The sequence below is a fragment of the Danio rerio genome, chromosome 17 (assembly GCF_052040795.2).
Source record: "Danio rerio strain M-AB ecotype USA chromosome 17, GRCz13ab, whole genome shotgun sequence".
Taxonomy (NCBI): Eukaryota; Metazoa; Chordata; class Actinopteri; order Cypriniformes; family Danionidae; genus Danio; species Danio rerio.
Window position 1 is genome coordinate 7,148,243 of NC_141037.1, and position 12,984 is coordinate 7,161,226.

The following is a 12,984-nucleotide window of genomic DNA, read 5'->3' on the forward strand; positions in this document are numbered from 1 at the left end:
CCACAGAGTTACTGCTTTAAATCAGTGGATTCCAAACTTTTCAACCCATGAACCCTCAAAATGGCAATGCCAGTGACTTGCGACCCCCAATATCCTCTGAGGTGGTTATAAATACAGAAACCCTGCATGCAATGGCGCACACACACCAATAGACCCAAGCCTATTCTTCCTTTAATTTTTTTTATGTATGTGAGTGCTGTAAAAGGGCCAGAAATTTTAACCTGGTGTTAGAAAATCAATCTGCTGCATCTGACGCTATTGCTGTCTTTAATATAATGTAATTACCCCAGGAGTCGCAATCCAATAGAACTATAAGCTACTATAGTAACTCTATAGTTACACACAGGAGCTTGAGGAAAATGCTAATTTTAGAAGAAAATTTCAGACGGCATTTAGAGGATTTTGCATCTGTTATTGAACCATAGATATATACACTAGATATTGCATAGGGACCCTGAGCATGCGTCAATAGCGCCGCCACATTGGTACTCCCAGGACTAATGTTATTTAACCGCACTAGTCAAGACAGTGTTAATACGTGAAGATGCGGGACTTTAGCGCTGTCTAAAGGCTGATTTATACTTCTGCGTCAAACACCGGCGTATGCTACGGCGCTGACGCAAAGCCCTTCGCCGTGGCCATCGCTGACGTGCACCTCTTAAAAATTGTAACTACACGTCGCAACGATGCGTAGCACAAGCTCTGTGATTGGTCGGCTTGGTAGCGCTGACGAGTCTGGGCGGGACCGAGAGCCGCGCGAATGGCGCGAGCTGGACGCCAGCCCAATGGAGCGATTGTTTACAAGTGTGGAGTCCCATGAAGGAGCTCCTGATGGAAAGTTATGTTTTGTGTTTTCCTCATAGTTAAAGTTGTTGCACATCCGCCGGTTCCTGCCTTAAAATGAGCGAGTTTGAGCCACTTGTACATCCAGGAAGTGTTCAGGAAAAGCAAAACAGCAGTGAAGAAACTCGACACAGAGGAACATTTACACCTCACTGCCAACTAGCGTTTCAGAAGTGTTAATGCAGACCAACAGAGACAGCGCGCAGCAGTATAAATGCACAGCTATGCGCGTTGCATGCACCGTGGGTCACGCCGGTCACTTGACGCAGAAGTATAAACCAGGCTTAAGGGTGTAGTAATGAGTAAACAAAGAAAACAAAGCACAAAGGCAGAACATTTCATAGGTAATATTAAGTTTTTTACGTTTTTGTATGTTATGAACTTTTGTGCTAAACAGTAGCGTTATTAATGATAATACAGTCACTTACTGCATTCACCATAAGGCAAAGCAGCTCCAACTCACACTAGATACTCGGCTTATGCTAGTTTTGTTGAATAAAATCAGCAAACAATGCAAAAGAAATATGATAACGAGGTGCTGCGGTGCTAGAAACGTGTATTATTGTCGGCTAGTAAAGGAGTCGTTCATAATGGAGATTCATTCACAAACGAATCGCTCCCTTCGTCAGTATAAGAAGTGAAAGCAGGAGAGGAGCTGTGTTTCAGGACACAGATTAGATCAAATTTAACAGGGAGGGTGGATGGTACATTTACGAACACACAAACACAAGATTTTTGTCAGGAATGCCAGTGCGATCACTGATCCATCAATGTAGAAAAGTGATGTAAAAAGTGATGTTGCATACTAACATCCAGGAAAACTCCTGATTATAGATATATGTGTATATGTGTATATCTTTGGTTTTGGATGGCCACAGTCCTCCACTGTACCACTGTACCTTTATTTCAAATGAGCGCTACCCTGTTCCAAAATGACGGCTCTATTGACACATTCCTTCCAATAGACAAAAACAGGGCAGCCGACATCTAATGTATATATCTTTGTTATTGAACAACATGAAATTCATGTTGATAAATTTCAACATGAAATTGATAATAAAAACTTATATAAATGACATAAATATAAAAAATAACAGTAATGCATTTAGTTTGAAGCATTAAAATGATGAAAAAATTAAATGAAATATAAATAAAAGCTAAACAACACAAACATAAAAAAACAACCTTGGCCAGTGTCATTTTCTGTGGTCTGAAACAGAAAAAAAAACATAAAATCAAGACAGTGTAAAACAACAGCAGAAAAAAAGGCATGACAGTAAAAAGTAGATAAGCTTTACCGCTTTCGTTTTCATGTCTTCATTAGCAAACGGAACCTAAACGAGAAACAAGAAAAGGTGACTTGCTACAGATGAAGTCAGAATTAATAACTCCCCTTTTTATTTATTTTTATTTTTTTTAAATATTTCTCAAATGATGTTTAACAGAGCGAGGAAATTCTCACAGTATGTCTGATCATATGTTTTTTCTTCTGGAGAAAGTCTTATTTGTTTCATTTTGGCTTGAATAAAAGCTTTTTATTTTTATTTTTTTTATATTTTTAGTTTTTGTTTTTTTAAATACCATTATAAGGTCAAAATTATTAGCCCCTTTAAGCTATTTTTTTCAATAGTCTACAGAACAAACCACTGTTATACAATGACTTGCCTAATTATTCTAACCTGCCTAGTTAACCTAATTAACCTAGTTAAGCCTTTAAATGTCACTTTAAGCTGTATAGAAGTGTCATGAAAAATTTCTAGTCAAATATTAGAACAAACAGTTCTGTCTGGTACTCCAATCTGATTGTTGGCTGATAGCCGTGCAATATTATGCAATAACAGCACTCATACAGCCTCTTCACCCTTGTGGATTACTCCGTCCACATTAATAAACTCACCACAGTTTGACAAATATTGCAGCTGTTGGACAACATCATGTACCTTTGAGGCTTTTTTAGGTGAGGATGAAGTTGTTTATATTGCAACTATGCAGTTTATTTATAGGGACAGTTGCTATTTTAAATATTTATCATTTCAGGGATTCACAGCGTTGGTGGCCATTAGCCTGTCATACTGAGCAGAGCAAAGACGGTTCACATTCGGCCACAAGATGGCAACAGAGACCACATAATAAGTCCTTATGTGAGAAAAACAGCGAGTTTCAAACTACAGCTGAACAAATCATTACAGGACTGGTAAGTGACACTCGAAGTCGAGCTCTCTCTTTGGTATTTATTAGCATGGTAATTAAACCATTGTAATCTGGTAGTGTTTGCTTTACTCTGGCTTTTTCAGGGTTATTTATGGTGATCTCCTGATTGCAACAGAAATACTGGGAAATCTTAGTAGATAGATGGCATTTCATGCCGTTCATCCTTATAATCCTAAAATGTGAGCAAAATCAGCTGTTTTGTCATCACTTTAGACATTACGCTAGAGAATCATTCAAAAAACTAGCTTTAAAGTGACGTTGGTGAAGTAGCAATGGTTTCTGCTGTTCTGCAGATGTGAATGAATGGCGGATGAAAGTAGTTCCTCATACAAAAGAGTTTTTAGACTCTCCTTGTTTGATTTTCTTTTTTATATACATGATTGTGTCGGTAAACTTTTGTATGAACGCAATATCACACAAGTAGCAGTGCGAAATGGCTGTATATCATCACTGGTGGGACACTATGGTACTTGGGCCAACGCACGCCTCCCTCCAGTGCCAATATACAGCCATATCGCACTGCTACTTGTGTGATATTGCTTACACATACGCATATTTATTTATATATATATATAACATACACACATCTTATGTCAAAACAAACATGTTTTTGGGGTTGTGATTAATCGTAAATAATCTTTCTTTAATCTTTGCCCAGTACTAAAAACACTTCACATTGACTTTTAAAGCTTCACATTTGAATTGTTTTTCTAAATTAAATGCACTGTAATTCCCCCAAAGAGGACCGCATGCTGCTGTTGATTAGCAGCTTCAAAAGTGCAAGGCTTTGTGTGTGTTTCTTTAATATAATTAAACGCAGCAAGAGTGACTGAGTGAGTGTATGTGTGTGTGTAAATTAGTGTGTGTGTGTGCTGAAAGCTGACCAGCAGTTTCTCCTCTTTCTCCAGCCACTGATGGTCCTCCAGCATCTCCTGCTTCTGTCTGCGTAGCGTCTCCTGCACCTGCTGACGCTCCACATCCCACAGTCTCTGCGCATCCGCCTTACTGCTGGGCTCCTGAACACCCCGAGCCTGCACACACACACACACACACACACACACACAAACACAAACACACAAAGAGAGAGATAGAGAGAGAGAAAGACACACACATAAGTCGCCATGAGTCTTGTGCATTGAAGGATATACCAAGATATCAAAACAGATTCAGAGTTCCACACGAGGTTATTAATTAGCAAATAAATATTATGAACGTAAACATTTGGTGAGCAGGTTACATTGTAACCCTGTGTCCGAACAACACGCTACACTGCAAAAAATGCTTTTCTTGCTTAGATTATTTGTCTTGTTTCTAGTCTAAATATCTAAAATATCTAAAAAGAAGCATTTTCTAGACAAGCAAAACATACTGTCTTGTTTTGAGAAATAATATGCCAATATTAAGTGAGTTTTTCCTTAAAATAAGCAAAATAATCTGCCAATGGGGTAAGCAAAATAATCTTGTTTTTTCTTTTGATGTAAGATCATTTTGCTTACCCCATTGGCAGATTATTTTGCTTATTTTAAGGAAAAACCATAGACTGTAAAATATATGGACGTAGTATCCGTGACGTCACCCATAGGTTTCTGAAGAGCGCAAAAGAAGCCACAAGTAGGCGCGGCCAACCGTCGCCATTTTGGTCACGCGTCATCAAACCCACGGCGGGATACCAAACAAGGGCAAAGAGGCGGAGAGTGGGCGGAGCTACAGACACCTGCTAGCATTTAGCTTGGACCTGGTTCAGACACACTTTACTTTGGGAGAATGCTTAATACTTTATCACCTGTGACTCGTTTGTATTCTGACCACTTGTGCTTGGTTGTACACTATATCAATAAAGTGTTTAGACTTTTAAAAACACACTGCTGTAATACATTGAGCCACTAAACATTGTTCTTATGACGTTTTTCAACAGGAGGAAAACACAAATTACTTCCAAACACTTCAGATATAGTCTGTGTTAGTTAATGTAAGACTATTGATGAAATCCAGCATAACACTGTATGACAACGCTTCAGATGACTGTTCAAGAGCCTACAGCTAATCAATCTGACAGATTCTGGAGTGCATTACAGCTCTAAATATAAATATAAACGATAAATGATCTTAAATAAAACAAATACATGTACAGAGATGGTATATACAGTAGGTATATAACTTTACTCGCATGGGAAACGGAGGCAACGTGAATGGTTTGTGAGCACAATTAAGTGCCCTCAGCATGCCATGCCATCTAATAATTGTGGGAAACAAGTCCAAAAGGCAGTTGACTGTGTAAAGCCACATAAAACAACACAGAAATACGATAAATATGCAGAGTTCAGTGGCTAATCTGCAGGATTCAGCTGAGGTGACGTGACGGCGACCAGTGAGACCTAACTGTCAATCAAGTGGCCACTCCCTTAATTATGCAAACTTAATATAACTTAATATAAAGGAAACAGATGAGTTATAAAAAAATTCACCCCCACACAGTTGTCATGAAGGGTAATATTACCTGTATTAACCAAAATCTTTTATTGTACCAGGCTGTAAACACCTTTTTTTCTGCTGTAAAGTTGGCCATTCTAACAGTGGGCTCAATTGAAATTTGCTCTATTTTGGAGCCAGGAGCGGCCAGGACTAGCGGAATTTCGGATGAATTGCAGTTTTAGTTACTTCCGTATTGGCTTCCTGAGGGAGAGCGGGAGGTTGCCGCTTGGGAAAAACTCACTTAATATTGGCATATTATTTCTCAAAACGAGACAATGTGTTTTGCTTGTCTAAAAAATTCTTCTTGATTTAGGAATTTTTAGATATTTAGACTAGAAACAAGACAAAAAATCTAAGCAAGAAAAGCATTTTTTTGCAGTGTACATGAAGCAATTTGCAGTGATAAGCAACTTGGTTGTTTGCACCAGACGAAACACCACAGAAACATTTAAATACAGCCATTCAGAAGCACAGAATAGTGCACTCACTGCACTCCAACGAAATAGTAAGGTTTATAACGTAATGAATACACATTAAACCTCTTTAACATTATTAAATGCACATGCTGAATCACTGATATGTGTTGGTTTGCACTGAGTCACAGCGCTAAAGTTCCATTTCAAACAATTTATTTTATTTTCAAGATCTGAGGTGAACTATCTGCTGCTGCTTTCAGTAGTATGGCAATAAATGTCATGTGAAATGTCAATCAAACTCACATTATAAGTATTTAACACTGTATAAAGCACATGAGGTGTACCTGAGGTGATCATTGTCAGTTTTCTGTAGTTCAGCTGTGAGAAACAGAAGCCGTTTCTAATATATCAATTCGAAGTGTTGGTTAGTACAAAAACTCCATTTAATATCGAAAATATTCCTTCTATCGCGCGCCGTTGCTTTTATATAGAACACGACTTAAATCAGCCTTTAGGCTCGATCATCAGACTGGCTTCTGTTGGTGTTGTCAATCTGGCAACCTGCGCTTGATTTGTTTTGATCCAAGAATGCAATACCTAGTTCAACCACTGGGTGTCAAACTTACATACTGCACCTTTAATACTCTTCTGTCACTCTAAATAGTCACAGTGTTCATAGTTATAGTAACAGTTATATAATAAGTGAACAGTGACAGAAACTAAATAGTAATAAGTGTATAAATAGATAAAGTGGGACGCAGAAAGAGAGTCGGGCAGATGGAAAGTTGTGGTTGAAAAAAAACCCACAAACAACAGACGAACTGTAGACCACATGCTGAAGCATGTTTACTCTAACACACACACACACACACACACACGCACACACGCACACACACACACACACACACACATATATAAATGACACAGTGGTTTTGAGCACAAATGCAGGGAAGCAGGCCGAGTTGAGCTGGAAATGGTGAGATTGACCTAGATTGACTTGACCAACATGAAGCTGATTTAGTTTTACTGACGAGTAAAAGCATCATCCACAGACTGCAAATATACTGCGCAGAGCTTTCCAGTTAAACAGGAGAATTAATAAATCAGACTGTAGTTCAGCTCAGTATCAACCTTTGTCTTTATTCTAAAAAAATATTATTTTAAAATATTTATTTAGATTATTTAGTTTGAATTACTTACAGCTGAAGTCAGAATTATTAGCCCCTCTTTCAATTTGTTTTCTTTTTTTACTATTTTCCAAATGATGTTTAACAGGGCGAGGACATTTTCACAGTATGTCTGATAATGTTTTTTCTTCTGGAGAAAGTCTCATTTGTTTTATTTCGGCTAGAATAAAAGCAGCTTTTATTTTTTTAACATCCAATTTAAGGTCAATAATATCAGCCCCTTTAAGCTATATATTTTTTCGATAGTCTACAGAGCAAACCATCATTATACAATAATTCTGACTTCTACTGTATAATATCTACTTATTTATTAAGTTTTATTGTGTTTATTTATTGTATTTATTGTTTTGTTTGCATTTTTTTATAATTATAATTTTATTGCTTGTATTTTATTATTGATCGCTATTTTTATATTTATTTAATGATTATTCTGCTTTGTATTTTTTTACAATTTTCTGTTTTATTTTCTATTGTTATTATTTATGTTTATTTACATTTTATATTAGTTTTTAATAGCATTTCACGTTTACATTATTTACATATATAATATTTACTTAATTGTTAAGTTTTATTGTTTTTATTTATTATATATAGTTATATTTATCAATTGTATTGTATCATTATTATTATTTTAATATTGTATTGTTTGTATTTTATTATTGATTTTTTTATATTCATTTAATGATTATGCTGCTTTATTTGTACTTTATATTATTTTTTTTACATTTTCCCCTTAGTGTTCACTTATTATTTTTTTTATTGTTACTATTTAAGTTTATTTTATGTTTATATTAACTTTTAATGATATTTTACATGTACATTAAATATTTTCATGTATAAAATTTACTTAATTATTCCATTTTATTGTATTTATTTAATGTATTTAGTTAACTACCTATAATCTTAATAAATCTTAAAACAATGATGCAATTTTAGGGAAATTTATGAGGGGAAAAATAATATTATCATTATTTTCCTTAGAAATAACCCTAAAAATTGCTTTATTTTTCAGAAAACAACACACATAAGCCCATAAATGAAAGGGAGACAGCATTAAATCAGACGATTTAATTCAGAAATAAATATATGGGAAAATGCTGGGTTTATATCTTGGCAAATCTGAGACATTGATATCTGAGACAGGGGGGCTAATAATTCAGGAGAGCTAATAAATCTGACTTGACAACTGTAATTGTGCATATGTTTTTTAGAAATCTAAATATCAAAAACTTACAAGGATTTAAGATGCTGATTTCTATTAAACAAGTCACAACTCTCACATGGTCGCCCACTGAAGCTAAGCAGGGCTGCGCCTGGTCAGTACCTGAATGGGAGACCACATGGGAAAGCTAGGTTGCTGCTGAAAGTGGTGTTAGTGAGGCCAGCAGGGGGCGCCCAACCTGTGGTCTGCGTGAGTCCTAACACCCCAGTATAGTGAAGGGGACTCTGAACTGCTCAGTGAGCATCGTCTTTCTGATGAGACATTACTTCGAGGTCCTGACTCTCTGTGGTCGTTAAAAATCCCAGGATGTGCTTCATAAAGAGCAGGGCTTTATCACTCTGTCTCCTCTTCACCAATCAGCTAGTGTGTGGTGTGTGGTCTGGTGCAATATGGCTGCTGCCGTGTCATACAGGAGGATGCTGCACACTGGTGGTAGATGAGGAGATTCCCCTCAAAACAGCGTGTAAAGTGCTTTGAATGCCCAGAAAAGCGCTATATAAATGTCTATTGGGATCTTTTATGAACATTTATTGGTAATAAAATGTCTCTATTATCGCGAACGCTCACGCTCAATCTGCCCAGTTGGTGGAATGAACTCCCTAACTGCATCAGAACAGCAGAGTCACTCGCTATTTTCAAGAAACGACTAAAAACTCTACTATTTAGTCTCCACTTCACTTCCTAATCTGCAATTGCCTCTCTGAATATCACACTAACTGTACCCAAAAAAAATAAATAAATAAATAAAAATACTAATACTACTAATTAGGGATGTAACGGCATCAGAATTTCACGGTACGGTAATACCTCAGTATGAATGTCACGGTACGGTATTTATTGAATCATTTACAGGAAAAACAAAACTTATGAAAATACTCCAAAAAAGTGCCAAAAGTGTCAATGACATACAAATTAGCCATCTATCTGTAAGTTTTGAAACAGGAACTTCAATTTTTCAATTTTAATAACAAAAAAATATTAAACCATGTAAAAAAAATAAAGTTTCAATTTAGTATTGTTGAAAACTCATCACATTCAACATTTAATCACTCACTCACTTAGATAGAGATGGGTTTAAAGGAAAATTATCATATAAATATAATCTGGTAAAAGCTGGTATCTCTGGGTATTTACAATGTCCCCTGCAACAGAAAAAAAACCCTCTCATTTGGGACTGAGGTTTCTGGGACAAGAGAGATATGACTTGGCCCAGGTTGACAGCAGTGGGTAACGTTGTGCATTGTCTTTCCCCCACTTGAGAGGACAAACCATGAGTGAGATAGAGATCTCATGTCTGCATCAATCTGAACAGTGTGCTGACAACACCGCTATTCAGTACGCGCACGACAACACAGCTGATAAGAACTCGCGCGACAACACAGCTGATAAGAACGAGCACGACAACACAGCTGATAAGAACTCGCGCGACAACACAGCTGATAAGAACTCGCGCGACAACACAGCTGATAAGAACTCGCGCGACAACACAGCTGATAAGAACTCACGCGACAACACCGATATTCAGTACGCGCGCGACAACACAGCTGATAAGAACTCACGTGACAACAGAGCTGATAAGAACTCACGCGACAACACAGCTGATAAGAACTCACGCGACAACACCGCTATCAGTACGCGCGCGACAACACAGCTGATAAGAACTCGCGCGACAACACCGCTATTCAGTACGCGCGCGACAACACAGCTGATAAGAACTCGCGCGACAACACAGCTGATAAGAACTCGCGCGACAACACAGCTGATAAGAACTCACGCGACAACACAGCTGATAAGAACTCACGCGATAACACAGCTGATAAGAACTCACGCGACAACACCGCTATTCAGTATGCGTGCGACAACACAGCTGATAAGAACTCGCGCGACAACACCGCTATTCAGTACGCGCGCGACAACACAGCTGATAAGAACTCGCGCGACAACACAGCTGATAAGAACTCGCGCGACAACACAGCTGATAAGAACTCACGCGACAACACCGATATTCAGTACGCGCGCGACAACACAGCTGATAAGAACTTGCGCGACAACACAGCTGATAAGAACTCACGCGACAACACCGATATTCAGTATGCGTGCGACAACACAGCTGATAAGAACTCGCGCGACAACACAGCTGATAAGAACTCACGCGACAACACCGATATTCAGTATGCGTGCGACAACACAGCTGATAAGAACTCGCGCGACAACACAGCTGATAAGAACTCACGCGACAACACCGATATTCAGTATGCGTGCGACAACACAGCTGATAAGAACTCGCGCGACAACACCGATATTCAGTATGCGTGCGACAACACAGCTGATAAGAACTCGCGCGACAACACCGCTATTCAGTATGCGTGCGACAACACAGCTGATAAGAACTCGCGCGACAACACAGCTGATAAGAACTCGCGCGACAACACCGATATTCAGTATGCGTGCGACAACACAGCTGATAAGAACTCGCGCGACAACACTGCTATTCAGTATGCGTGCGACAACACAGCTGATAAGAACTCGCGCGACAACACCGATATTCAGTACGCGCGCGGCGACAACACCCGCTTTAGAGTTTTTCAGCTCTTTTTTATCCCCGCTTCTAGCAGCACACTCCATTTCCGCATTACTGGATCTGTAGCGGCAACAGACCGCAAGGGATTATGGCCAAGCATGGGCTGATGGGAATTGTAGTTTTCGGTACCTCCCGTTCGCTTCATTCGCCTGAGCAAATTTTCTCTGAAGACCTATAGTTTTACCGAGTCATGCGACTTCGGTAATATCGAAAAAAATTAATATTGCGGTATGACGGTATTTACAATACCGTTACATCCCTACTACTAATACTTCCCTTCTTAGACTTTACAGACCTGAAACTTGCCTACAGCACTTATTCATTGTTGCTTTTAGTTGTGTAAATTGCTTCCTTGTCCTCATTTGTAAGTCGCTTTGGATAAAAGCGTCTGCTAAATGACTAAATGTAAAATGTAAATGTAAAATGTATTGACATCTATGACAAACATTAGCTCCCATGTTTCTCCTATATAAATGCACTCACTTTGTCAATCCGCCATTAAATATAAGAGAGCTTTGCTGTGCAGCTAAAGTACAGACAGAATAGAGATAAAGCTCACCTGGACATTGAGCCGTGGATTCAGAGTGTTGAAGCCTGGCGGTATCATTCTTGATGGCTTTGGACAAAACGATATTGAATGTAAAACAGTAATAAAGTATGATAATGATGAATAAAGCATATAAAAAGTGAAGACACAGACCTTTGGTGGAGCGTCGGGAAATGCAGATATGTTTATGGTGCGAGATCTGGCTCTCAGCTCCTCCACCTCCACTTCCTGCTCCAGTTTATGAACATCACTGTCAACAGAAAACAGGATACAAATACAGTTTTATTTTAGATTACACTTTATTCATTCATTCATTTTCCTTCGGCTCATTCCCTTTATTCATAGGGGTCGCCACAGCGGAATGAACCGCCAACTATTCCAGCATACGCTTTGCGAAGCAGATGCCCTTCCAGCTGCAACCCACTACTGGGAAACACCCATACACTCTTACACTCATTCACTACGGCCAATTTAATTTACCCAATTCACCTAAAGCACATGTGTTTGTACCATAGAGACTGTAAAATATATGGACGTAGTATCCGTGACGTCACCCATAGGTTTCTAAAGAGCGCAAAAGAAGCCACAAGTAGGCGCGACCAACCGTCGCCATTTTGTTTGCGCGTCATCACACCCACGGCGGGATACCAAACAAGGGCAAAGAGGCGGAGAGTGGGCGGAGCTACAGACACCTGCTGACATTTAGCTTGGACCTGGTTCAGACACACTTTACTTTGGGAGAACGCTTAATACTTTATCACCTGTGACTCGTTTGTATTCTGACCACTTGTGTTTGGTTGTAAACAATATCAATAAAGTGTTTAGACTTTTAAAAACACACTGCTGTAATACATTGAGCCACTAAACATTGTTCTTATGACGTTTTTCAACAGGAGGAAAACACAAATTACTTCCAAACACTTCAGATATAGTCTGTGTTAGTTAATGTAAGACTATTGATGAACTCCAGCATAACACTGTATGACAACACTTCAGATGACTGATCTAGAGCCCACAGCTAATCAATCTGTCAGATTCTGGAGTGCATTACAGCTCTAAATATAAATATAAACGATAAATGATCTTAAATAAAACAAATACATGTATAGAGATGGTATATAAGTATATATATATACATTTCCACTTGAATGGTTTGTGAGTACAATTAAGTGCCCTCAGCATGCCATGCCATCTAATAATTGTAGGAAATAAGTCCAAAAGGCAGTTGACTGTGTAAAGCCACATAAAACAACACAGAAATACGATAAATAAGCCGAGTTCAGTGGCTAATCTGCAGGATTCAGCTGAGGTGACGTGATGGTGACCAACGAGACCTAGCTGTCACTCAAGTGGCCACTCCCTTAATTATGCAAACTTAATTTAACTTAATATAAAGGAAACGGATGAGTTATAAAAAAAATCACCCCCTCACAGTTGTCAAGAAGGGTAATATTAGCTGTATTAACCAAAATCTTTTTTTTGTACCAGACTGTAAACACCTTTTT

General features: G+C 38.4%; 1 protein-coding gene across 9 annotated transcripts in view; it reads right to left on the reverse strand.

The window, feature by feature from the left end:
- ptk2ba (protein tyrosine kinase 2 beta, a) overlaps positions 1 to 12,984 on the reverse strand; it is an 85,583-nt gene that overhangs the window by 15,655 nt on the left and 56,944 nt on the right. For 8 of the 9 annotated variants that reach the window (XR_015512885.1, XR_015512887.1, XR_015512886.1 and 5 more), the window contains 5 exons: positions 11,633 to 11,729; positions 11,492 to 11,548; positions 3,939 to 4,085; positions 2,142 to 2,177; positions 2,029 to 2,053 (listed from right to left, as the gene is read on the reverse strand). Coding sequence is in view for 5 of the 9 variants with exons in the window: in XM_087289934.1 (XP_087146060.1) it covers positions 2,029 to 2,053; positions 2,142 to 2,177; positions 3,939 to 4,085; positions 11,492 to 11,548; positions 11,633 to 11,729 (362 nt within the window). In the remaining 4 variants the exon portion in view is untranslated. Of the gene's footprint in view, positions 1 to 285; positions 455 to 601; positions 891 to 925; positions 2,054 to 2,141; positions 2,178 to 3,938; positions 4,086 to 11,491; positions 11,549 to 11,632; positions 11,730 to 12,984 lie in introns of all 9 variants that reach the window. The other variant, XR_015512888.1, reaches the window with a different exon arrangement.